Below are 27122 nucleotides of genomic sequence, written 5' to 3'. Positions count from 1 at the left end.
CTTACTTCAGGATGATAAACTTGTGGCCTCAGACCATTATAAAAGCAAGAGAAAATAAGGTTGATACGTAACTTACCCGAGTTGCAGCTAAAGTAAATACCAGTTGATTAATGCATAATCTGGCTAGATACACTGGTCATGCTGTGTTGGGGGTTGAAGCAGCAGGCCACACACTGCTAGGAATGCAACTAATATACATCTCACTGGGATGACACCACCCTCTCCCTCTGGTGATGTGAACAACAGCCTCACTGCACCAATGGAAAGACACCTTGCAACTTATTGATTAGTTAGTGTTGTACCCACAAGCCTCTCTGGGAAGTTACACACAGTATGCTAGTCACCCTTTAATAGCAATACAAAATAACCCTCAGGTCCTCTTCTTCCCCCAGGAAGATGCTGATACAGGATAAGGTAATCATCAGAGTAGCAATGCTGCCACATAGCCCATATCAAATAAGATGCCTGAACAGTTGACAATGATGATGATGATGGTAATAATAATGATAATAATGATAGTAGTAGTAGTAGTAATAATAATAATAAAAATAATAATAATCCCAACAAAGCCTCAGTTCAGTTCCCAGGACAAGGCAGCCTACAGCACTCCATACGGGTATTTAGTATGCAGGCTTTGGGGGTCCAGCTGCCTGCACAACAGGGAGATCATATAATTTGGGTTGATTTAGTATAGTGTTGTACCAGCGCATCACAGCAGGCAAACCAGCACGACCCCCAGCAACCAGGCCAGCCTTGACAGCAGGTGCCAGGACAGAGAATGTGTAAATATCGGCCAGACTGAGCCGCTCTCCAGCCAGGTAAGTGTGGTGCAGCAGATAAGCCTCCATGCGCCGCAGCTCTTGCTCCAGACTTTTCTGTGCACCTTTGGCCCCACCCTGTTTCCCCACAGCAGCGGCAACCAATGGCAAAAGATGGGACTCTGCTGTGGTCATCCAGGACAGGACTTGTGCCTGGCTTACGCGGTCATGGCCCCGCATGGCATCAGAAGCCAGGAACCAGGTAGCACCCATGCCTCCTGTGATGGTGGAGCCCTCAGGTAGCAGCAGACTGGGTGCAGTATCTCGCCCAAACAGTTCTTTGTACTGTGGCTTGGTATTACTGACACCCATCTGAAATTTGTCCACCAACTTTAGCTTGATGTCAGCAAACTGAGCAGCTATCACTGCTGGCAGGGACAGCACACTGCTTGATGCCCCATACAGTAGAGGCACACTTGTGGTGGGTCGGAACGCTTCATCATAACCCTCGGGCTTTTGACGAGGGGCAGCAGTGGCAGCCTTAGTAGCCTTCTCCAGGGCTGCAGCAGGTAGCTCTAATGTGACAGCAGCACAGCCCAGCTTCTCTTGAGCAAAGCTGTGTGCCATCTTTAGTGCCTCAGGCAGAGCAGCCACCTTTGAGCCACTAACTTGTGCAGACTCTGGCTTCCCTCCACCACGGCCAGACAGCAGAGGCTCCAAATGTTTCACCCATTCATTAGCCTTCAAGCCACGGGCCACATCCTTTGGGGACACAGCAGCCATGGCCAGAATCTTGCCAGCATCAGGATCGGTACTGAGGAAGAGAGCTGGAGGGCCACCACGCAATTCCTTCAATGCATCATTCAGCACCTTATTCTGAGCAAATGCTGGCAACTCTACCACTATGTACGCCACATCAGGGTTGGAAGCGCGTAGTTCACGGGTGGCCTGCACAGCCTGCTTTGAGATGGCAGCCTTGCGGGCTCGGTCAGCATCCACCTCAACCCGCTTGATGAGTTCCAGTTGGATGCGCAGCTCCTCTCGCCGCCAGTGTTGGATTTGGGCAGTGTTGACCTGGTCCAGCAATGCAGTCACCTGCCGCACCACCTCACGCAGCGGCGGCCGCTCTGTCTCCACACGCACCTTCAGGCTGCTGATCTCTTCCTGCAGGTGTGCAGCACGGGCAAGGGCACGGACAGCCTCGGGGCCAGTCACAGCTACTACTCGTCGAATACCCTTGGCAATCGCTTCCTCACTCACAATGAGCAGATCCCCTGCATGGCCTGCCTGCAATAAATGTGTGCCACCACAGAACTCCACACTGGTGGAGGCCCCAGCAGGCCCGTGAGGGTCAGCCTCGAGTTGCTCCACGGATACACCCACAGATACCACTCGCACTGGATCAGGGTACACTTCTCCAAACACAGCACGCAGACCCTGAATACTTTTTGCCACAGCAAGTGGGGCTGTCTTGGCAAATACAGGCTGGTTCTTCTCTATCACATCACGTGCCACTTTCTCCACACAGCGCACTTCATCACAGGTCAATGCACAGCGATTGGTGAAGTCAAAGCGCAAGCGGTCTGGAGCCACCAAGGAGCCTCGCTGGTCTGCTTCGCTTGTGAGCACTTGCCGTAGGGCATAGTTTAGGATGTGGGTCCCTGTGTGGTTGTTCATAAGGTGTCGGCGTCGATGAGTATCAAGGGATAGGATCATCTCGTCACCCACCTTCAAGTTACCTTCAACCATGCCCAGGTGACACACGTAACCGCCACGTGCCTCAACATCTTCCACCTTAAACTCTGTCTCGGGGTCATCTTCCTTTGTCATGAAGCCTTCATCATGTTCTTGCCCACCACTCTCAGCATAAAAGTTCGTTCGATCCAGTATAACACCACAGTGCTGTCCTGAGGTAGCAGCATCCACAAATCCACCTTCAAATCGAATGGCCACCACACGGCCTTTGCAAGGATCAAAGAAGTAGTCAGCTTCGCGGACAGGGCCAGCTTTGTAGTTGTATTTGGGAGCATCATCAGTGAAGGCAATGCCACGGCTCTGCAGCTCATCAATGGCATGCACGTTGAGGCGACAAACATCATCCTGGCCCGCCTGACCACCACGGGAACGTTCCTGAGCTGCCTGCCGGCACTGATCAAAAGCTGCTTCATCTACACCCAAGCCTCGTTCTTCAGCCATGAGACGTGTCAGATCAGGAGGGAAACCATAAGTGTCATACAGACGCCACACCACCTCACCCGGCACCACACTACTGCCATCCGTGTTCCCCAAGTGCTTCACGGTACGTTCCAGCACCCTCTGGCCTCGCACCAGCGTCCGCAGGAACTGCCGCTCCTCCTCATCAATCACATCTTTCAATGCTTGTGGATCACGAGTGACCTCAGGAAAAGCCTTTCCAAGCAGTGCCACCACCACATCAACCAAGGTGCTCAGTACACCTGGCCGCATGCCTAATTTTTCTGTGGCATATCGCACAGCACGCCGCAGGATCCGACGCAGCACGTACCCACGCCCTGTGTTGTCTGGCATCCCACCATCACTAAGAGCAACTGTCAGGGTGCGCACATGGTCGGCCACCACACGGTAAGCCATGTCCACACCGTTAGCGTCTGCATCACCCACTCTCCCCTTGTATGGCTCACAGCCTGTCAATTCCTGGATGGCTGCAAAGATGGGCGTGAAGAGATCAGTGTCATAGTTGGAAGTCTTGCCTTGTAATATTGACACCAACCGTTCCAGCCCCATCCCGCAGTCAATGTGTTTCTTGGGCAAGGAGAGCAAGGTGCCATCAGCCTCACGATTGTACTGCATGAACACAAGGTTCCAGATCTCCAGTACATCCGGGTCATCCTCATTAACCAAATGGGCAGCATCACGACCACCAATGCGGTCAAAGTGGATTTCTGAGCAAGGTCCACAAGGCCCCGTGTCTCCCATCTCCCAGAAATTATCTTTCATGCTGCCAGGTAAGATTCGCTCTGCTGCAATACCCAGGTCAAGCCAGATCTGACGACACTCCAGGTCAGGCTCCAGGCCCTGCTCGGGGCTGCCACCAAAGTAAGTCACGTACAGCCGGTCCTTAGGGAGATTAAATCGATCCACCAGCAACTCCCAAGCCCAGGCACACACCTCCTTCTTGAAGTAGTCTCCAAAGGACCAGTTGCCCAACATCTCAAAGAATGTGTGGTGATAGACATCCTTACCCACATCGTCCAGGTCATTGTGCTTCCCACCAGCACGAATACACTTCTGGGAGTTGACTGCGCGCACCAGGCCTGCTAAGGGACTGCTGGGTTCCACTGAGCCTACAAAGATGGCTTTGAACTGGTTCATGCCAGCATTAGCGAAGAGCAGCATGGGGTCTTCATGGGGCACCGTTGAGGAGCTGTGGCAGTAGGTGTGGGCATGATCTTTACGGAAGTAATCCAGGAAGGCCTCGCGCACCTCCCAGCTCTTCATCTTGTCTGGAGGGAAGGAGACAGAGCATAAGAAAACAGAAAGGTCCTGTTGTTAGAGCATCCGATATATAAGAATTATTGACATGAGAAAGCAAATTGGGGACTATTTTCTCAAAAAAATATATAATCTGCAATGGAAATTATGTATACCATCAATCATTTCACTACACTTCTCACCAAAAAAACATCAGTCACATCAGAGATTCACTGGCTGGGTTAAGTCCAAATTCACCATTTGTTTAGTATATTTCAGAGAATTAAATGTTAAGAGAAAAAAATTGTACTGAAAACCATGAAAAACTATAAACAAGTTATCTTAATTGAAGTTAAATGTGTTGTTAGATTTAATTTATAAATTCCTCGTCTCATAACCATGCTGTTAAGAGACCAACATGCAGTTAGGTAGTAAGTTATGTAGCATGACATGAAGTAACACTTCAGAATGTATTTGCTTTCTCACTAGTGAAATCTTGCTTGTCCAGCAGGTCCCCAGTCATGATATGCTTGTGCACTGAGAAACAGATAAAGAAATTCCTCTTGAGTATATGAAACTGTAAATTCTACCAATATTTCCTTCACATGAAATACGTGAGGATTCACAATCCCAACGATGCAGTTTACTGAAACAATATGCAGGATATGCAGGCAAGACTGATCAATTCCTTAAAATAATAATTGTGAGGTATTACAAGATTACAAGAAAAGGGAAAATCATATTGGGATGTAATGCAAGTGATAACCCCGTGAGTGTCACTAGGCTGTCTGGTCTGTTCTAAATGGTGAGGGAAATCCCCCGCAGGCTCGCCACGGCCTTCACAACACTAGTGACAGCACCAGCCACCGACACCACCCCGTCTGGCTCTTGTTTTCCGTCCCTCGCCATCACCTTCATGAGCCAGGAAGGACTTACTGGTATGTGTAGGGATGCAAAGAACGGAGGAAGCAAAAGGATGGGCTGCTGCAAGCTTTCAAGTAGGGCTGGAAGCAGGAATACCGTAGCACCGCCCCGCTCAGGCCGGCGGTCAAAACAAGAAAAGACCGACGGGGCCCTGACACTCCACATGTTTATGTCGATATTTTGTGTTACATCTATTCTCTCAAATATTTTATGTTACATATTTCTTCCATAATATTTTTCAAGTGGTAAATCAGTAAATATGCTCTTAATTTGTTTTCCCTTTTGGTATGAACATTCCAGGCTCGTTATCCCATTTCATTCATCAAGGTCAAGTTCAACTCTACTATACATACATAGTGGCATTCCTCACGTACTAGAGAGAGAGAGAGAGAGAGAGAGAGAGAGAGAGAGAGAGAGATATGAGCAGGGATTATTGTCGTGGAAGAAGAAATAATAGTAGAACAGGGAGGAAGGCATGGAGACACAAATTTCCATCGTAAATATATTCTTATCACGGGCCTGATATCCCAATAAAAATAAGGCACCGTCACTATAGTCTCCGCAACGAGATGGATGACTCGATATTCAGGCTACCCCCCGCCTTGTTTATTGATCCTCCTCAGCAAAAGTTTAAGTCTACACGTACAAGTTGACTATGAAACTCAGGAATGATGTAAAATATTTGTGATCCCTTCCTCTTCCTCTTCCTGCTCCTCTTTCTCTCCTCCCTCCTCCTCCTCTTCTTGCTTTTCCTCTTCTGCCTCCATCTTCACCTCGATATCCTCCTCTAATTCCCCTTTCTCCTCCTCTTCCTCGATCCTCCTCCTGTCTTCCATGATCGAGAAGAAAAGAAGAGGAAGAGAAGGGATAGGAGGAGAAATAAGGAGCAAAACAAGTGCAATAGTGTCATATGGGCAAAATGAAAACAGTGCCATATGCAAAAAGAAAAAAACCCAACCTGGCCTAAGTCTCTCTCTCTCTCTCTCTCTCTCTCTCTCTCTCTCTCTCTGTGTGTGTGTGTGTGTGTGTGTGTGTGTGTGTGTGTGTGTGTGTATTTACCTAGTTGTAGTTTTACAGGGGCTGGGCTTTTACGCTCGTGTGGCCCCGTCTCCATATCTACACATCCATTTTTTTTTTTTTTTTTTTTAACTATGCACACTCGTTGCTGTCACCACTTCTTCACTCAGACTGTTCCACGTCTCAACACATCTGCGGGAAACTGCATTTTTTGGTAGCTCTTAGACATCTTCCTTTCCTCAGCTTTTTACTATGCGATCTTGTGCTTTGACTGTCATAATTCTTCTCTCAGTGTGTGTGTGTGTGTGTGTGTTTCCGCTGGAAGCTGTACCATTAAGTCAGTAATCATAATACGTTGGGAAATCAAATTCGTATATATAGACCACAAAGAGAAACTGTATATATAGGTTGAATTAATAAAAGTATAGGTGCAGAACTGTTTATATTATTGTTGGTTTGTGTAGGAACTATTCTTAAGGTACGCATTTTTCTTTCAGTTCTTTTCTTTATTTTGTTTTTCGTTTTTCCACCAGCAATTAAATGGTAACGAATTGATGAAATAACGGACTCATACGAATTAGGCCACTTGCGTGGGATACGTGACACGTTTACTGTGTATCGGTCACACACGTACGGCCGGGATGCCTCCCAGTGAAGATGTCACGGGAAATTAAGGGTGTTTTTTCTCTCTGCTCCTTCCCTCATTTCACGAAAGGGACTACACTACGTGCGCAACATCCTGTCTTGCAACGAATGACATTCGTTACTATAACATTAAATTTCAATACGTGTAGAGTATACGTATACGTACTAATGGCTACAGTACGTACTGCTCTCTCTCTCTCTCTCTCTCTCTCTCTCTCTCTCTCTCTTAGTTGTCCAGAGAGAGAGAGAGAGAGAGAGAGAGAGAGAGAGAGAGAGAGAATGAATGTCAATATAAGAAAAAAAGTGAATAGTGAGAAGCAGTAACATAAAAGTAACCTTGAATCTTATACATCATAACACCAGTTACTAAAAAAAAAAAAAAAAAAAAAAAATATAAGAAAGGGAACATGTCATATTAGCGCTATCATTCGTATCGTACAAGGAAGGTCACGGACTACTTGGCTTGAATTGCGTCATATATCCTTCCGCGGCAGAATATTTAAAGGGTGCTACAAGACCGAGATGCTTCAGTAACCTCTTATCATTGGTGGGGTGTATACGCGCGTCTCTGTAAGCTGGCTCTAGCGTGCGTGACTCTGGGCTAGCATCCGGTGAGATATTGTAGCAGTGACAGTGGTCTTATCTGAGCCTCTGAGGTAATGCCGTGAAGTAAGGAGAGTGGCATGTAACTGTAAAGTGTCAAATGTCTTATATACTGTGATTTTGAATTTTTACTGTTACTATTATTATTATTATTATTATTATTATTATTATTATTGTTGTTGTTGTTGTTGTTGTTGTTGGTGGTGGTGGTGGTGGTGGTGGTGGTGTTACTGTATGCAGGATCATTTTCAACAGTACGTGAGTTTGAAAGATGAGTGGTAAATTCTCTCTCTCTCTCTCTCTCTCTCTCTCTCTCTCTCTCTCTCTCTCTCTCTCTCTCTCTCTCTCTCTCTCTCTCTCTTCAATACTTTATCATCATCATCATCATCATCATCATCATCATCATCTTATCATCTTCTATTATCCAACATTCTTCTTTCAGCTTCCAGCATTAAGGATGTGTGTGTGTGTGTGTGTGTGTGTGTGTGTGTGTGTGTGTGTGTGTGTGTGAGAGAGAGAGAGAGAGAGAGAGAGAGAGAGAGTAGGAAAATTTCTATATCTAAGCTATATCCATGACCATGACCTCCACAGTAATAGATAGATGGATGGATAGATATAGTAGATAGATAGACAAGGATAGATAGAGATAGGTAGGTAGATGGATAGATAGATAGAGATAGACAGACGGACATATAGATAGATAGATGCAGTGAGGGTAGCGGAGATGAGGCAGCATAAATGAGTGATGAGTGAGTGTGAGATAAACATGAATTTTGGCCGGAAAGAGATGAGTGAGTAAAATGGAAGCGGAATAGAGTGTGTAGCTAACCCTGCCGTGACACAGTTAGAGGGAGACAGCAGCTAAATGAGATCGTGTATACTGTTCTGAGTTCTAACCTTGATTGAAAGTCTTACGTACAAGCTTCTTCTGTTCTCGATCTGTACACAACACTTAGATGCAGTTCAGCTAATTAGATTTCTGCTTTGTATTCGTTTATTTACCCCTTCAGTACCGTGACGCGTTTCCATATTCATTCTGCTTACTATTTGGTGCTTTTATACAGCTTCAGAAACTCATGTAGGGGATTAAAATAGTGAAAACTGTGGCCATTAATCTTCTAACCTCCATAGACCCTTCCTAATGTAAATGAAATTATCTAATCGTACAGAAATCTGAGGGTAAAAATGTGTCCCAGTATTGAAGGGGTTAAGAGGAGGGAAGTTTAGTGGTACCGTTTGTAATTAGGTATACGTCAAATTAATTAGGTATACAAATTTGCACAGGTGTTGTGATTACTCATCATCCAATGTTCCTTTGTAGTTACGAACTCATCTGCATATATTCTGCCAGTTGATCGTGAGTCATTAAAGTTCCAGTGACTAATTTTAACGTTTACCTTTTTTTATTATTTTTTTATTGGTATATATTCAGTAATGATATACACGTATATATAAAGAGAAAGAGATATCCCATCCCCCTCCCTCCCCAGCATCACCCTTTTATCAGTGCACAAGTGTTTTATGATCATTAATTGAGAGAAAAAAATTGTTTCGTTATTTTTTTGTTGCGAAATAAGAGTTCACATGGTTGGTTATATGTAATCTCTCTCTCTCTCTCTCTCTCTCTCTCTCTCTCTCTCTCTCTCTCTCTCTCTCTCTCTCTCTCTCTCAATAACTACTAACTGCAAAACTAACTACTACTACTACTACTACTACTACTACTACTACTACTACTACTACTACTACTACTACTACTAGTTACCGCTATGATTTTTTTTCAGACTATTTAGAAAAAGGAAGGAGATAAACTGAAAACAGCTGCAATTAGAGAAGAAAGGGAAAACGAAAAAGCATTGTAAAAGATAGCAAGAAACCCGACGGAGGGAAAGAAACACCGGAAATGACAAGAGGGAAACTATAGCCAAGAAGAAATAAGGATACATTCGTGGGTGCCTGCTTAGCTGAGAGATCCGCTTTTTTATACTGTGGGACTGTGGCTTTGCATTCACCACGCAGCCAAACATACACACGTACAGACAAACCCACACACATGAATTCTGCAAACGACTCTACTGATTTTTTTGAAGATTTCTGTGGTCGTCCATTTTGGGTAAGTACTGCTACTACTACTGCTACTACTACTACTACTACTACTACTACTACTACTACTACTACTATCACTACTGTTAATACTACTACTACTAATACTACTAACACCATTACTACTAATACTATTAACACTAATACTATTTTTTTATGTAAGAGGGAGAACTACCAAGGGCAAAAAAAAGTTAGTTTCCATACTACTACTACTACTATTACTACTACTGCTACTACTACTACTACTACTAATAATAATAATAATAATAATAATAATAATAATAATAATAATAATAACAATAATAATAACAATATGGCTACTAATACTACTACTACTACTACATTACCTTGCAGAACATCACAGAGGCATGGCAAACGGATCATCCCACCCTAGGAAGATGTGTGGAAAGGACTGCGCTTACCTGGGGTCCCTGTCTGTTCCTGTGGGTGTGTGCCCCTCCTGCCCTCGTGTCAATGCACCACAGGCCCTCCTTCTTACCGGCCCCAGCTGCTCCTTTGCCTTGGTTTCCGCGACTCGCATGCAAGTTGGTAAGATCTTTTCCTTTTGTTTTGTTTCTGCGTTTAATGAATATTCGTCTTTTTCTTCCTCCCTCCTTTCCTCTCTCCTCTCTCTGCACAAGCTCTGTAGTGGAAAATACTGTCAATTATTCAGCATCGTCAGTTGAGGAAAGAAATATTAACAAGTTAAACAATCATCTATGTTGTTTCGGAAAATAACTTAGATTTCATAATATGGGGCGGTGTCTGTCCATAGGTCCTGTCCGTGATGGTAACGGCGGCGACTCTTGCGGAGGTGGCGGTCGTGTTAGCAGCAGCAGCAGCAGGAGGTAGTGGTGATGGAGTAACAGGTCTCTTCCCTTCACCACTGCCACCTCCACCTTTACCTGTGGACTTGGTGGCGCCCGTAATTCTCCTTGTGTCCTATGTAAGTGTCCTATGAAAGATGAAGTGTGTGTGTGTGTGTGTACTGAAATTCACACACTCGCTCTTTTATGCCCATGGCTGTTAAAATTTCATTCTTTTATTTGTACTTCCTTATTGACGCTTTTTTTTCCATATTCACCCCAATATTTTGATTAAGTAGTTGAAGTAAATGAGAGAGTATTGCTTTGTAAATCCAACCCAATGCAACGTTATGGGCACAAGGCCACGTGGTGCGTTTCTTAGAAAAAAAATAAATATATAAAAAGATAATAAATAATTTCTCTTCAATAAATTCTTTCTCATCACTTTTCTTGGGTATTGTGTTTCTTGTAAATTCTCAAAGGAAATGTACATTTTGATAGTTCTGTTAAAGACATGTTTCTTTTTTTAGTACACTGAAAATTTATATAATTTTTAGGGAGTGGCAGTGGTAATGGTGGCAGCCTGCAGGAGGGCAGGTCAACGAAGCAGTGGCCTTCTCTTCATCTTCTGGGGCTTGATGGTTGTGTGTGGCCTGCCTCAGCTGAAGGACATAATTGCAGAGCTCCACCTACACCGTCACCTTCAGGACAGCTTACAGGTGGGTGTGTCTGCCAGGTAGAAGATAGGAGAAATTCTTCTTTTACACAGACCAGAGAATATCAGTATATGTAATGGAAATAGCAACAATGAATGGAAGATTTCTATCCTCTTTCTCTCATAAAAGAAAAGTTGTTATAGATATTTAAGGATAAAAAAATAATCTCTCTCTCTCTCTCTCTCTCTCTCTCTCTCTCTCTCTCTCTCTCTCTCTCCAGAACACTACGACATGGGAAGCACCAGCAGCACCAGTCCACCACCCAGCTTTGGTTGGCACTTTTCTACTGCAATACTGTGGTGCAGTTCTTCTGCTCCTGCTTAATTGCTTTGCTGACCCTGCGTCGCGCCCCAAGGGATCCGCTAAGGTAGGCCAGGGTGCTGACGGAGGTGTGGGTGGCCTTCCTTTCTCTTCTTCCTTTTTCATCTTGCTTTACCTCACCCTTCTCTTCCATCTCTTTATTCTTTTCTCTCTTCCTCCTCATTTATATTGTTTATACTCAGTTTTTCTACCCTCTATTCCTACAGGGGGTGAAGGAGTTCCCAGAGGAGGCAGCGTCCTTCTTGAGCTGCATTACCTACCATTGGGTTACTCGACTCTTGTGGCAGGGGTGGTGTCGGCCCCTCACAAAGGAGGACTTGTGGAGTCTGCCCCCAAACTGCAGGAGTGAGGCAGTGGATGCTACATGGAGGAATGCTTGGAGTAGAGAACTGTCTTACAAGAGGTGGGTGAGTGTGGAGGAATGTGAGGCATAGGGAAATGTGGAGAGGCAAGAGAGGGGAGGTGGAAATGGAGGGAGAAGCAAAGAAAGATCAAGAGAAAGGAGGGAGTGTCTCTTGACTCTCTCTACTTCTTGAATGTATGTTGTCTGATTCTCTCTCTCTCTCTCTCTCTCTCTCTCTCTCTCTCTCTCTCTCTCTCTCTCTCTCTCTCTCTCTCTCTCTCTCTCTACAAGTATCTCTTTATTTCAGACGGAAGACACTTTCTCACACACCCAAGGAGACCAGCACTGTCACCACCACCAACACTGGAGGGGGTGGTGGTTGTTGGTGCAAGCCTCCACCACCTGTCTGTCTTGAGAGTAGCACTGAGGGCATACATGTGGCCTTACCTGTTTAGCTTCTTCCTCCTTCTGACTGCTGATATGATGCTCTTCCTTACACCTTGGCTGCTAGGGTGAGTAGACAACAATAACAACAATTAATACTGCTGTTAATAGTAGTACTGTAGCAACAACAGTACCTCTCCATATTTTTCCCTTGTACCACTAAAATACCTAAATGAAAAGTATTAGTTTTTCTCTTCCTTTTACTGATGGTGTCTTGATGTATTCTTCTCTGGTTTCTCTTCTTCATTATCAGTGTTTCTGCTCTCCATTTTCCTCCTTCACCACCATCACTAATACTTATCTATATTTCTTCCTTGTACAACCAAATACCTAAATGAAAAGTATTAGTATTTCTCTTTCTTTTACTGTTCGTGTCTATGTGTAACCTCCTCTGCTTTTCTCTTTCTTTCTCATAATCAGTGTTTCTTCTCTCCATGCTCTTTCTTCACCACCATCACTACTACATCTTCCTTCAGGAACCTCATCTCCTTCACCACGGCCGTCACCTCAGAACCCGCTTGGCACGGCTACCTGTATGCAGTGGGTCTCCTCCTGACCAACACCGTCATCAGTCTGCTACGTGAGGGCTTCTTCCTGCGGGCCTTCAAAGTTTGTGCACGTTTGCGGGCGTCGCTCATCATGGCTGTGTACCGCAAGGTGAGTGAGAGACAAAGGAGAAAGAAATTAAAGAGAAGAATTTTTATAAGTTAGCATACTTTTATGTGTGTCCTAGTGCAGGAGGAGGAATTGAAGATGAAGATACTGGAAGAGAAAAAGGAGGAATACATATTTGTGTGTATGTATGTGTATGATGAAGATACTGGAAGAGAAGGAAGGATGAATACATATTTGTGTGTACGTATGTACATGTATATTATCAACAGTCGAGATTACTATAATACCCACAAGGAATCCAAGACAGGCCCATGCTATAAGAAAATGAGGAATTAAGAAAACGAAAAATAGATGAAGGAGGAGAGAGATAAGAAAGAAATATTTGAACATCAGTCATCTTTTATAAGTTTCCCATCTATATTGTTCCTTTCTTGAAGCCCTCACTAGCAATAAGAAATATGTAAAGTGTAGATAGTGTAGAATATCTGTGTATTTTCCTAATCATATCTAACATTGTGTTTTTGTTACATCCTCACTCTGCTTCCCTCTTCCTCAGGCACTCACCATCTCTCCCAGTGCCAGGAAGGAATCGACAGCAGGTGAAATAGTCAACCACATGTCTGTAGATGCCTTAAAAGTGAGTGACCTGAGCATAATGTCCAGTATGGGGCTTGTTCTACCCTTCTTCACCATTGTGGCTGTGTGGCAACTGTGGAACATTCTTGGTAAGTGTTTGTATCAGAGAGGGAGAGAGAGAGATCCTTGTTTTATTGTATGATCTCTTTCTTCTTAGTTCCTTCTCCTTTTTTTCCTTTCTCTTATCTTTTCTCTTCCCATCCTCTATCATTTTCTTCCTCTCCAGCTTTCTTTGCTCACTCATCGTGCCTCAAAGTGTCTATCAACATTATCTGAAGTCCTTTCCTTTACCTCACCTCCACCAGGCACCTCAGTACTGGCAGGGCTAGCTGTGATGGTGCTGTTCATGCCCCTAAATGCTGCTGTAGGTAAGCGCCTGAAGGAGTTGCAGACCAAACAAATGAAACTGAAGGACAAGAGGATTAAGATTTCTAGTGAGATTATCAGTGGTATAAAGGTGAGAGAGAGAGAGAGAGAGAGAGAGAGAGAGAGAGAGAGAGAGAGAGAGAATCAGACAACATACATTCAAGAAATAAGGAGATATTCCTTCCCTTCTCTTTGATCTTTCTTTGCTTCTTCCTCCATTCCCACTTCCCCTTTCTTACCTCTCCTCATTTCCCTATGCCTTGCATGGCTCCACAACAGACAGACAAACAGAGAGAGAGAGAGAGAGAGAGAGAGAGAGAGAGAGAGAGTTTCTTTAAAACCTTCAAATTTCATGGATTTAATTTGCAGTGGTGGCAATAGTTATGCAATCAGTGTTGTTCTTTCACTTCCTGAATGTCAGACAACCTAAGCTATATACTAATCTGTAATGCAACCTAATTTTTTTAATCTTTTCTATATATAAGAGGAGAAAGCTGGCCAAGGACAACATAAAATAAAAAAAAAGACACCCAGATAGTTGGGATATATGTCTTAAAACCTCCCTCTTTTTTACCTTCCTGTGTATCCTGAACTAATATCTCATATATAATATAATTTAATTCAGTTGTCTTAATGTAATGTATATAATCTTTAGTAATTTTCTCATTTATTTAACTTTACCAAACTTATTTGTGTATAGTTTCGTGAACCCATGTAACTCTCTGTAATTCTCCTTCAAGGTACTCAAACTGAATGCTTGGGAGGAACCCTTCAAGGAGCAGGTGCAACAGGTGCGCAAGGAAGAAATACAATTATTAACGAAGGCTACTTACCTAGAAGCCGTGTCTGTGTTCCTCTGGTTCCTCACGCCTTACTTGGTACGTTCAGAGGGAGAAAAATCAGGAAGGAGTTAAATTTTCCTTTCCTCTCCTCTTTCCTTTCTTTTGTTTAATTTTATACACAACAAAAACAACAAACTACTACTACTACTACTACTACTACTACTACTACTACTACTACTACTACTACTACTACTACTACTACTACTACTACTCACCACTTTTTCCATTTTACAGGTCTCCCTTGCCACCTTCACCAGCTACATCCTGGTCTCAGAAGATAATGTGCTGGATGCCGAGACGGCCTTTATCTCCATCGCTCTCTTCAATCTCCTCAGAATTCCTATCAATCAGCTGTCCACTATACTCATTATGGGCATTCAGGTATGATAGTAAACAGATCTCACCTTAACCTCTTCAGTAGAATGATGTGTTTTCATATTCTTTCTGCTTACTATTTGGTGAATTTATACAGCTTCAGAAACTCATATGGGGGTATTAGAATAGTGAAGACTGGCCATTAATCTTCTGACCTCCATAGACCGTTCCTAATGTCAATAAAATGATCTAATCGTATGCAAATCTCAAGGTAAAAAATGTGTCCGTTATTGAAGGGCGGGCTAGAATATAATGAAAGCACTTAAAAACATACAGATTCTTCAGATTGTATATTTATTGTTTTTATATCAATATTGTATGTAAAGTAAGAGAAAATATCTTGTTTTTGGCCTAGAGTTGTCTTTTTTCTTTCTTTTTCTTCATGATATTTGTTGTTACATAAGGATAAATAGATATTGCTAAAATGAAAGTAGTTTATCTTTTTTATATATTTTATTCATACTCCTTTGTACTTCTCCTTGTATTCCTCATACTCTTAATCCTTCTTTTTATTTCCTTTTATTCCTCTTTCTCCCCATTTTGCTTCTTCTTATAGTTTTCCTCCTCCTTTTCCTCCACCAGGCAAAAGTGTCCCTCGGCAGACTAGAGAAATTCTTTGCTGCAACTAATGTGGATCCCAGTGCTGTGTGTAGTGACCCCAAGATAGGTAAGTAGTGGTGGCAGTAACCATAGCAGTAGTAGTAGACTAGTAGTAGTAGTAGTAGTAGTAGTAGTAGTAGTAGTAGCAGTTGAAATAATGATGGAATTAAAAAACACACTCAAAAAATGAAATGTTATGACGAAGGAGAAAAAGAGAAATAACAAAAGAAAACCCAGGAAAAATTTTGGTAAGAAAAAAAGTAATATGAAAGAAAGTAAAGGAAGGTAAGGAAAGATAATAAAAATATAGGGAATAGAAAAAAAACAGCATTCATCTCAAAATTAATGATGATCAACTCTTTTCCGTCCATCCATTCATTCATATACTATTTTATCATATACCACCTTTCTCCAAATCATTCCAAATCTCCATTCCATCTAGTTCTCTTTCCATTCACCAACATTCCTTTCTCCATTGCACTAATTTCACTACTCATCTTTCTATCAATCATTCATAACTCCCATAAATGTGTCCTGAACCTCTTCAGTACCATGATGAGTTTCCATATTCATTCTGCTTACTATTTGGTGATTTTATATAGGCTCAAAAACTCATTGGGGGGATTAAAATAGTGAAGACTCTGGCCATGAATCTTCTGACCATCATAGACCCTTCCTAATGTCAATTGTACACAAATATCAAGTAGAAAGGGGTTAATTCCTCCTTTCTATAGACAGTGCAATCAGTGTGGAGGATGGAACATTCAGCTGGGGTGGAGCTGCAGGAGAGTGGACACTACATGGGGTGGATCTGAAGGTGCAGAAGGGACAGCTGGTGGCAGTGGTGGGTCCTATAGGGGCTGGCAAGAGCTCTCTCCTCTCTGCTTTACTGGGTCAGATGGACAAGACAAGTGGACGTGTATTGGTGAATGTAAGTGTGTGTGTGTGTGTGTGTGTGTGTGTATTTTTTTTTCTTCTTTCAAATTTCATTTGTTCCTCTATATTGTCTTCTTCCTCTTTTATCTCTAGTACATTATCTCCTTTGTCTTGATTCTTTTATGTTCTTTTGTTCATTTCTTTTTCCTCTTGTTCTTTCTCCTCCTCATCCTCCTCATTTTCTTTGTCTTGTTATTGTCCTCCTCTTGTTTTGCTTCATCAGTAGCTTCATGGTAATTCTTTTCCAGCATCATCTGTTCTCTTTCTTAATTTAGCATTTTCCTTATCTTTATTCCGTTCCTTCTCTTGATATTTGTCCTCCTACACACTGCCTCTGCTTCAATCTGTTTTTTATTTCCTTTTTTCATTATTGTCTTCCTCCTTTTCATGTTTTTCTCCTCTATCCATCCAATACACTTCTTCCTTTGCCTTCCATTTCTCTTCATATGCATTTTCTTACACCTTATCTTCCACAGGGTCAGGTTGCCTATGTGTCACAGGAGGCATGGCTACAGAATGCCACTTTGAGGGAGAACATAACTTGGGGACAGCCGTATGAGGAGAGGCGCTTCAGAATGATAGTGGATGCCTGTGCCCTGCAGCCTGACTTTGATATACTGCCTGCTGGTGATCTGACAGAGATTGGAGAGAAGGTGAGGAGCTGTGTGTATGTGTGATGTCCGTATGTGGGTCTCAGCCTCATACAGGGCCATTGGAGATGAGATTTTCTGCTAAATGTTCAGGGTACATTGGCCACCTGGATGTGATGAAGACTTGCTACTGTCCCATTTCCACTTACCTAACTTATCAATCCTCTCATGCACTCCATTTCTTATCCTCTCTTTTACTCATTTCCTTTCCTCTTACCTTCCAAATACCAACGTCTTCATCCCTTTTTCCCTCTTTCAGATGCAATAGAAGATGATGCTGAGTGTGACGTGCATATTACATTACCTCCTCCCTCTGCCTTACTAAAACAACCCTCCCTCTTTCCTCTCCCAAGGGCATCAACTTAAGTGGCGGCCAGAAGCAGCGTGTTGCCCTTGCCCGTGCTGTGTACAGTGATGCAGATGTAGTGTTGCTAGATGACCCTCTCAGTGCTGTAGATGCACATGTAGGAAGGCTAATTTTTGATCGCCTGCTGGGACCTTCAGGACTCATGGCAAGCAAGGTAAGGAAGAGAGAGAGAGAGAGAGAGAGAGAAGTAAGGTAGCAGTCAATCCATCCACCTACTCTTTATTACCATCCATCCATTGCCTTTCTTACATCTGTTTGTCAATATCACTATCAATTTCCTTTTCCCCTCATCAGACTCGAGTGTTGGTGACCCACGCCCTTTGGCTCCTACCAAGGGTAGATCACGTGGTAGTGGTGGAGGGTGGACAGCTGGTAGAGCAGGGGACATGTGGAGAGCTGCTGGAGAAAGAGGGTACTTTGGCACGCCTTCTACTCCACCACATCAATAAGAAAGTGGAGAAGGAGGAGGACAAGAAGGAGGATCTGAAGGAGGAGGAAGAGGTAGAGAAGGAGGAAGGAGAGGAAGATCAGGGGTTGGAGGAGTTATGTGAGCAGCTGGAGCATATCCCAGGGGCACAAGCACTCCTGAGGCAGATCTCAACCCAGAGCTCAAAGTCACATCACCAAGTTGATTCCCCCAGGTGTGTTTCTTGTTCAGTTCTAACCTGTTGTTGTTTTTATATGTAAAAGGGGAAGCCATCCAAGGGCAACAAAAAATAAAATAAAAAGGTCCACTTGGTTGCCAGTTCACTTTTTAGTCTTACCAGTTCTTGTCTGGTTTGGTAGAAATAAGAGTGTGTGTGGAAAGATATTGTTGGTTTGTGTTGTAACTCCTTTTCTATCTTCCTTACTTACTTTTTCCCTTTTTTTCTTTTCTGTTCTTTAATTCTTCTGCTTTTTCCCTTCACATATGTATTAGTTTTCTATGTATTTTTCTTCTTTCCTTCATCCTCTTTATACCTTCTTCCATTTCATTGTTCTTCATTCATTCTTTCAGTCTTTTCCCTCATGTTCCTTAATTTTCCCCATCCCTCCCTCACCCTTCTTCATCTCTCTCACCCCAACAGACCCAGCAGTCACCACCGCCTGATGGGTGCCACCACCACTACCACCAACACTTACTGCAGAAAACAAGACTCTACCTCACCACCACCATACCAAAAAAGGGTCTCCAGAAAGTTCTCCTCCACCTCCACCATATCCACATCACCTTCCTCTGTGGTGGAGGGCACAGGGGACATGGAGATGAAGGAGAAAGGACTAAAGGTTGAAGGGCAGCTGGTGAAGGAGGAATTTACCCAAACAGGGAGAGTTGGATGGAGAGTGTATCAATTTTATGCTAAGTCAGTTGGTCATGTCTCACTCGTCCTCCCTCTTCTCTTTTTCTTTGTGGGACAGGTGAGTGTTCCTCTTACAATTCTACCTTATGCCTCCAATAAATTCATCTCCCTTATGTGTTGGTGCATTAAAGACCATTATAACAAAAAAGTCTTCATATTACTGAATATACTTATTATCTTTGTTCAAATAGCTCTCCTTTTCACAGCAATTCACAGCATCGTGCATTTGATATATTTTTATTTTCTCTGTTACAGGGTTGTCAAGCTGGCAGCAATATCTGGCTCTCATATTGGTCTACATCACAAACCATTACTGCCACTGTCGCCAACACTACTGCTGCTGCTGCTAACATTACCAATACTACTGCCAGTGTGGAGGAGGAAGAGTTTGATCGTCTTCAGTTCCTGTTTATTTATGGTGCCTTTGGAGTGGGCCAAGGTGAGTGATTATCCGAAATAAATAAAGGTACTATGTGAATAAAATAAGAATACCAAGACCAATTAAGTCATATATTAAAAGAAAAAAAAACTGGTACTTTATTTTCTCTCATTTGTACTTGCAGCCATATTTTTTTACCTAAGTCTGGTGATGCTTAGGCAAGGGTGTCTGAAGGCTGGGAGGAGGATACATGACATTCTCCTAGATGCACTCCTTCACCTGCCCATTCAGTTCTTTGATACAAATCCCAGTGGCAGAGTGCTCAATAGGCTGAGTAAGGAGATGAATGTACTGGACTCTGTGTTACCCATGATGCTTGTGACAGGAATGGGTGCCTTTACTCAGGTAGGTGTGGGTTTGTTTTGCTGTGTTTACCTATAAAGTTATATTGATCTATTTGAGACATACAGGAAAGAATTACTATGTTAACCTGTTTCTATTTTGGTTATTGTTACCTAGTTTGGTCTTGAATTTATGTGTCATTCATCTCTCTCTCTCTCTCTCTCTCTCTCTCTCTCTCTCTCTCTCTCTCTCTCTCTCTCTCTCTCTCTCTCTCTCTCTCTCTCTCTCTCTCTCTCTCTCTCTCTCTCTCTCTCTCTCTCCCACCCCTCTCACCCATTAGTCTCCTAACTCAACATGACACTTCCTCTTGTAGGTGGTGACAACACTCCTGGTGGTAATAGGGTCAGTACCATGGGTGGGAGTGGTGGTACCTGTGATGGCCCTGTACTTTATCCTCCTCGGCTGTACACTATGACGCACAGACAGGTCAGGAGGATTGAGTCAGCTGCATCCTCTCCCGTCTACACCTTCTTCCGGGAGACAGTACAGGGTGAGTATCAGTGGTAGGAGGAGAGCTGGCCACTGCAGACATCAACTCACTTCTATAATTGCAAATCTAGGTAACAATGTGATGTATGATAATTTGATACAGAAGTAGCATCATGAGATGTCATTTTAATTTTTCATTTATGTATTTCCTTCTTATATCTCCCTCTTCCCATCCTCTATTTCTTCCACCTCCTCCACCATTTCCACTTTCACCATCTTCAGGAGTGTCTACCATCCGTGCCTTCAGGAAGCAGGAGTCGTTCATTGGAAGCTGCCAGGCTAAACTAAATGCATCTATGCAAAGCTTCCTGGCCATGGCAATGTGTAACAGGTGTGTGGATTTACCTGCTTGCATTTCAACAGGATTCAGTTAAGATTGTAATGTCATGTCGTTTCTCATTAAATTAGTATATCTCCTTCCTACTCCTCCTCTTCATTTGTACTCCATCAACTCCTGCAGGTGGCTGGCAGTGCGGCTAGAGTGCGCTGGTAACCTCATAGTGTTCTCTGCTGCTATCTTTGCTGTGGTGGGCAGAGGCTCTGTCAGTCCAGGGCTTGTAGGTCTCTCCATCACCTATGCTCTGAATGTAAGTTTGCTCTGCTTTCATCTACATAGCACCTGTTACTTCAGATTAGATGAGGCACATTATAAACAGTGTCTTTACCATCCTACTTATGTTATTTAGGTTAGATTAGACTCACCCAAGCAGTGTCATAAGGAATAAATGTTATACTCCAGTTTTGTTCTTCCTTCATGTTTCTTTGTGTCTGTGTACGTACAGCATTATCGTCTCAAGCACTGTAAGCTTCATCATTGTAACTTGCATTATTAATTTGTGCTTCTTCCCTACAGATCACAGTGATCCTCAACTACTTTGTCAGAATGTGTTCAGAGATTGAGGCGAACATTGTGTCGGTGGAGCGAATAAAGGAGTACATTGAGGTAAATGCTCACACACACACACACACACACACACACACACACACACACACACACACACACACACACACACACACACACACACACACACACACACATAAGTGCAGCTAATTTATTCATATTTACTTTTATATATTCATTCTTATATTGTTTGTTTATCATTTATATCATCTCTTTCTTTGATCATATTTAGTTCAATATTTTTTGCTTTCATCTTTTTATTTTATTTCATACTGTTTATGCTTTTTACCCCCATCAATTCTCTCTTTGTTTTTATGTTGACTTGATATATATATATATTTCTTACCCATTTTCTTTATTTTCATTTTTCCACTTTATTTTTCCCTTTCCTATTTGCTCTCCTTAACATATCTCTTGATCCATGTCTGCAGGAGGAAAAGGAGGCCCCATGGACAGTGCAGGATGGTCCCCCCAAGCTGTGGCCACATGCAGGGGGCGTAGTGTTCAAGGGATACAAGGCGCGCTACCGTCCTGAACTGAAACTGGTGCTGCATGGTGTGTCCTGCTCTGTGATGCCTGGGGAGAAGGTACTGGTGGTGGTGGCCATAAGAGAAGAAAGAGGAATATAGTTGAATGTGAATAGACTTATTATTCCAATCATTTTACCATCTCCATTTCCCCTGCATGCATTTCTAATGAGATTTTCTCATCTCTATAGGTGGGAATTGTGGGGAGGACAGGGGCAGGCAAGTCTTCTCTCACCCTGGGCCTCTTCCGCATCATTGAGGCTGCATCAGGAACCATTGAGGTGGATGGTAGAGACATCAGTAAAGTGGGGCTGCAGGACCTTCGAAGCCGTGTCACTATTATTCCTCAGGTGTGTGATAAATACCATATATTAGCAGGCAAATTAACACTTTTTAACCTTTACCTGCATGATTGTAGCATCCCTTAACTCTTACTGCTTATATATAACACTCCTTCACCTTAAATTATTCCTAACTATCTCTTTCCCATACATCTATATCTTATAATTCTCATCCTTACCTTCACAATTGCAACACTCCTTTCTCCTCTCCCTCAGGATCCTGTGCTATTCAGTGGCACTCTGCGGCTCAACCTGGATCCAGCTGGCACTCTGGGGGATGAGGAGGTGTGGCGAGCCCTGGAGCTGGCCCACCTTGCCCCCGTGGTGAGGAAACAATCCCTGGGGCTTTCTATGGTGGTGGAGGAAGGTGGAGCTAATCTTAGGTGAGACACACACACACACACACATGCATATGCACACATAATGAAGGATAAAATGGCTATATTGAAGTAGAGAGATAGAAAGAGAGACCACACAACAGTTAATCTTTTTTACCTTCTCTTGTCCCTTTTCCCATCTTCTTGCCCTCTTCCTTACACTTATATTCTTTCCATTTTCTTAACCATCTTTTTTTCTTTACCTACCAAAACACCTCTGCTTCTTATCATCTCCTGTTTTCTTTCTTTTACCATCTTCCTTCTCCTTTACTCTTTTCTACTCAGTGTTGGGCAGAGACAGCTGGTGGGACTGGCCAGGGCACTGCTAAGAAAGTCCCCTCTCTTGGTGCTGGATGAAGCCACAGCAGCAGTGGATGTACAGACAGACCAACTCATCCAGACCACCATAAAGAATGAGTTTCCCCAGTGCACAGTGCTCACCATCGCCCATCGACTCAACACCATATTGGATAGTGACAAGTGAGTGGTGGTGGGTGTATTTGTGACAGTAGTGGTGGTAGTAACAGTAGCAGTAGTTGTAGTAGTAGTAGTAGTAGTAAGTTTTCTCCTTCCCCCCAACAGAGTAATGGTAATGGAGCGGGGCAGGATAGCAGAATTTGACAGCCCCTCTGCCCTGCTGGCCCAGAAGGACTCCATCTTCCATAACATGGCTAAGGACTCTGGCCTGGTCTGATGATAAGGGTGATGGTGCCACCGTGTGTCTTCAGAGGCACACGTGTTTTCTGTCATGCTTCCCAATGACTTGTGAGTGTAGAGGCGCTACAAGGTGATAATAATGATAGTGGAGAGTTTGTCTTTCATCTGGTACTTTTATGGTATCATTTATTTTTGTTTTATTTTACACATTCCAATATAAAATCGAAATTCTAATTTGATTGATTATTGTACCCCACCTAATAGAATATTTCAGGGTTCATATAATAATAAAACAACCTGTATATATTTGAATAAAGTATTTAATTTTATTTGCTGCCTTGATGTCACTTGTAAACGTGTACGTAGTTACAAGAGAACATCCTCAAGCCATGGAAATTATGTAGTAATTTTATCGAGAGCCATAACGTCTAAAGATTGAACTGCATTTTGTCCGTGAACTTACAACGAGCGAAATAGAGCCCAGCGTGCGTCTACGCACTTGTTAATCTTGGAGGTATTTAAGGTTATATCTAGTGTACCAGGAGTGTCCTAGTGGTCACGCGGATTAATGCGCCGCATTCTGCCACGATGGTGGTAGATTGCGGGGGCCGGGCATCGATTCGAACCCCACTAATGACATCTAGCAGCTATATGGCCTTTGTTGCCTAGCAGCAGGACAAATTACTTAATTGGAGGGGAGCTCCCTTGTGATGACTTAATTTGAGGATTATTTAATCCTTTAGTGTACCAGGAAAAATACAAGACAATCTCCAACAACATATCAACTCCGCCATTACAAGCATTGAACACATGTTCCTCACCAATGGAGGACAAGCTCTAAAATGTGTTGTTTTCAACGCAATGTTAGTTATGTAGACCATATTATATAAATTAGAATGGGGTTTCATGTAAAACCGTTTATTTTTATTATGTATGGAAACTTGCAGTACACACACTTGTCAACATCCCGCGCACATGCGTCATGCGCCGTGTAGTGACGCATCCATTAGTCATTTGTAGTGTTTTGTGTTAGTGAAGCCTGATCTCCCGCCATTGCAATATTTCGTTGTTATTTTCCCCATTAATTGGTGTCACGAGCTTATGTGAAACTAGTGAGTGTTCCCCATGTTTCTACCTATAAGAAAAACATGTGAAACGCCCGGAAGTAGATGGGAAAGTGAGGGAAAGGACGTGATATATGAAGTGGCGGGCAGTTACGTGGTTGCTTGGTGTCGTAGTGTCATTTGTTAATTATCTGCCTTTATGTGAGCTATGACGAGGTGCTCACAGCTACCAGGAATAATGTGTGTGCTTCAGACGTGACCAAGTAAGGGAAGTAAGGTCTGTGTTGCTTAGGAAGGAAAACACGAGAACACCAGAGTGACCAAACTTTCAGACAGCCTCGCCCGGTAAGTGTTCACGTGGCCTGCCTTTTCATTCTTTTTACATGTTTGTTTACATTTATGATGTGTTTGAGCTTGCTTATAATTAGTTGCAGTGATGATGGTGTCTATAACTCCTTTAGTACTGGGACGCATTTTTTACCGGAAGTTTTGATTATAATTCGACGATTTTACTTAAAATAGGAAGGGTCTAAGGTGGTGAGAAGATTAATAGCCGGAGTCTTTACGGTTTTAATCCCCACAAGTTTCTGAAGCTGAATGAAATCTCCATACAGTTTGCAGAATAAAATTTGAAACGTGTCATGGTACTGAAGAGGTTAATGATAACGGCATGGACGACAAGAGTGGTATTATGTGTTGGTGATGCGATGGGAAAACGTGTGATGTGATGTAAGGTGATGGGATGGTACGGCGTATGTCTAACTCGGCCAATTGGGTATTAGTTCAGAATAAGCACTTTGTTCCTTATGGGAGGGAAGGAGTGCTGATAACAGGGTGATTTGATACAGGAAGTAGGTAATACGAAGTGCAGAAACAATAGTTAGACTTTATGTGGGGGAGGGTGGGAGGGAATATGGGATTGAGGGGGGTGGCGGCGGTGAGGGGTCACAGTGCAAGAAAGTGACGTTTTACCTTGATTGTTGATTTTGAGAGAAAGTGATTTAAGTGGTGGAATGAGAGAGAGAGAGAGAGAGAGAGAGAGAGAGAGAGAGAGAGATATACTTAATTAGTGTTTCAATATACCTATTTCACACACACACACACACACACACACACACACACACACACACACACAAGGTAGAAAAAAAAAGTAATTATTACAACTACACCTTTATTAAATAGATTATCCACACAGCACACACTTATTTACACACGTCACACCTTTTGAAAAACAGATACATTAACTTTAAACATAAAAGAAAAAAAAAAAATGCAAAACGTCTGCTAACTCCTAACCTGAGAAATTCAACAGATTGTAGCAAAATAAACCTCTGAAAAGCATAACTTCATAGATAAAATACAAAACATTTTAATTACCTGAGAGATAGCAAAGAGAAATAGAGCTTAATAATTATTGAATTCACGGCCTCGAACCACATGTGAAGCTTCGAACGATTGCTTTACTGAGCTTCGGCGACCTCTCTCACTATCTCCATGACCCCGTTGGCAGTGAAGGGGCACTTAGGGTAAAGTTTGGAGCACTGGGCACCTCCTCTCCCTTCCTCTGAGGCCTTCCACAGCCTTGCCATGCCCGAAGCTGCTTCACTCTGATTCGCTCGTTCATCACCAGGCTTCATGTCCAGATTCCTGCTGCCTTCGCTTCTGTGGTGAGGCAAGAAGATGTTAATGTGTTAGTGGTGGAATAAAGTGAAGATTTCTGCTGTTGCATTGAACTTCAACTAAACAGAGCAATAACAAGAACAAGAACACCCACCTGACGAAGGAAAGCACTGCCTGATGGGGTGGTGGGAGGAGGCCAGGGGAGCGGGAAGCCAACTCACATACCAGCATGCGGGCGCATCCTAAATGGTCCTCCCCCAGCAGCAGCTCCACTTCCTCCTCCTCCACTTCCTCCTCCTCTCCCCCTTCTTTGTATTTTAGTTCTATCTTCTTTAGTTCTTCAGTGTCTCCCTTCTTCTTCCAGTCCTTGTTCTCGCTGCTGTTGTTCTGGTGGGGTTTTAGGGTCACGCTGTTATTTTTGTTGTTGTTTATTGATATTGTTTTTGTTGCTGTTGCTTTGGTTTTGATTTTGCTTTAAATCCCTTCAATGCTGCGACACATTTTTACCTTGAGACTTGTGTATTATTAGACATTAGGAAGGGTTTATGGAGGTCAGAAGGTTAATGGTCCAAATTCTTCACTATTCTAATCTCCCATATAGGTTTCGGAAGCTGTATAGAATCACCAAATAGTAAGCAGAATAAATATGGAAACGCGTCAGGTAGTTAAGGGGTTTAATGAGGTTTCTACTACTGCTCCTTCTACTTCTACTGCTACTACTTCTACTTCTACTTCTACTTCTACTTCTACTTCTTCTACTACTACTACAACAACATACCTGTACATCCCGGCGGCGTCTTGCAGGTCCTAGGGGCACAGGAAACGATCCACCCCCGCCATACCCCCCATGACCGACCTCGAAGCTGTCACCCCCACCGAACCCTCCTCCATACCCGCCATTAACGAACCCACCACCATATCCACCTCCGGAACCCCCATATCCACCTCCAGAACCCCCATATCCACTACCAGATCCTCCATACCCCTGTCCATGGCCATGCTCCCCGCTACCATATCCACCTCCATATCCGCCTCCACTGTGTCCATAACCACCTCCACTGTGTCCATATCCACCTCCACTGTGCCCATAGCCTACCTCATGACTCCCATATCCACTATAGCTACTACTACCATACCCATAGCCTCCCTTCCCATGCCCATAGCCTCCCTTCCCATACCCGCCGCCGTGTCCCTTCCCATAACCATAACCGCCGCCATAATGCCCTTTGTTGTAGCCGCCATAGCCGCTACGATACCCGCCATACCCTCCGTGGAATTTCTTCTTGAGTGCCACACCTAGAGAGAGAGAGAGAGAGAGAGAGAGAGATTAATGACTGTAAGAGAATGATTAAAACAAGTATAGCAGAAATATATCAATCCTCCTCCTCCTCCTCCTCCTCCTCCTCCTCCTCCTCCTCCTCCTCCTCCTCCTCCTCCTCCTCCTCCTCCTCCTGGGCCTACTCACCAATGCCCACAGCCCCCAGTAGGCCTAGGGTAGCGAGGGCGCCGGA

At 43.4% G+C, this 27122-nt stretch overlaps 3 protein-coding genes across 5 annotated transcripts in view; 1 reads left to right on the top strand and 2 right to left on the bottom strand.

Annotated features, from left to right (window-relative positions):
- Window positions 1-334: 334 nt before the first annotated feature.
- Window positions 335-5302, bottom strand: LOC123519350 (alanine--tRNA ligase, cytoplasmic-like). Of its 3 annotated transcripts, XM_045280596.1 has the most exons (3): window positions 5145-5284; window positions 4695-4745; window positions 335-4240 (listed from the first exon to the last, which is right to left on the bottom strand). In XM_045280596.1, coding segments are annotated over exons 1-3 (3672 nt in total). In that variant the 5' UTR covers window positions 5146-5284; the 3' UTR covers window positions 335-620. The 3 variants fall into 3 exon arrangements, with proteins under 3 accessions (XP_045136531.1, XP_045136532.1, XP_045136533.1); XM_045280597.1 differs by lacking the exon at window positions 4695-4745 and having other exon boundaries at window positions 5145-5302; XM_045280598.1 differs by lacking the exons at window positions 4695-4745; window positions 5145-5284 and adding an exon at window positions 4550-4651.
- A 2030-nt stretch (window positions 5303-7332) lies between these two features.
- On the top strand, window positions 7333-23256 carry LOC123519267 (multidrug resistance-associated protein 1-like). The gene is given in 30 exon segments (XM_045280394.1): window positions 7333-7450; window positions 9852-10046; window positions 10273-10443; window positions 10861-11022; window positions 11240-11386; window positions 11547-11743; window positions 11991-12195; window positions 12604-12784; window positions 13299-13467; window positions 13684-13835; window positions 14485-14622; window positions 14821-14967; window positions 15544-15628; window positions 16296-16492; window positions 16974-17150; window positions 17501-17668; window positions 17809-18155; window positions 18582-18912; window positions 19110-19293; window positions 19418-19638; window positions 19949-20033; window positions 20036-20125; window positions 20347-20455; window positions 20585-20711; window positions 20978-21067; window positions 21457-21612; window positions 21744-21902; window positions 22110-22276; window positions 22556-22750; window positions 22853-23256. Coding segments are annotated over 25 exon segments (4038 nt in total). The 5' UTR covers window positions 7333-7450; window positions 9852-10046; window positions 10273-10443; window positions 10861-11022; window positions 11240-11386; window positions 11547-11697; the 3' UTR covers window positions 22965-23256.
- A 1882-nt stretch (window positions 23257-25138) lies between these two features.
- LOC123519268 (glycine-rich RNA-binding protein 3, mitochondrial-like) overlaps window positions 25139-27122 on the bottom strand; it is a 2789-nt gene continuing 805 nt past the window's right edge. The window contains exons 2-5 of the mRNA XM_045280395.1: window positions 27077-27122; window positions 26390-26907; window positions 25766-25998; window positions 25139-25653 (exon numbers count right to left, since the gene is read on the bottom strand). The exon at window positions 27077-27122 is cut by the window's right edge and continues 114 nt beyond it. Coding sequence (XP_045136330.1) covers window positions 25452-25653; window positions 25766-25998; window positions 26390-26907; window positions 27077-27122 — 999 coding nt within the window. The 3' untranslated portion in view covers window positions 25139-25451. The remainder of the gene's footprint in view (window positions 25654-25765; window positions 25999-26389; window positions 26908-27076) is intronic.

The sequence above is a fragment of the Portunus trituberculatus genome, chromosome 45, assembly GCF_017591435.1.
Source record: "Portunus trituberculatus isolate SZX2019 chromosome 45, ASM1759143v1, whole genome shotgun sequence".
In the NCBI taxonomy this organism is placed as follows: Eukaryota; Metazoa; Arthropoda; class Malacostraca; order Decapoda; family Portunidae; genus Portunus; species Portunus trituberculatus.
This window is presented reverse-complemented; position numbering and strand designations above follow the sequence as displayed.

Coding starts and splice junctions, on each gene's coding strand:
- LOC123519350 (XM_045280596.1), bottom strand. Junction 4,241..4,694: donor GGACAAGCAAGATTTCACTA/GTGAGAAAGCAA, acceptor CCTTCCCTCCAG/ACAAGATGAAGAGCTGGGAG.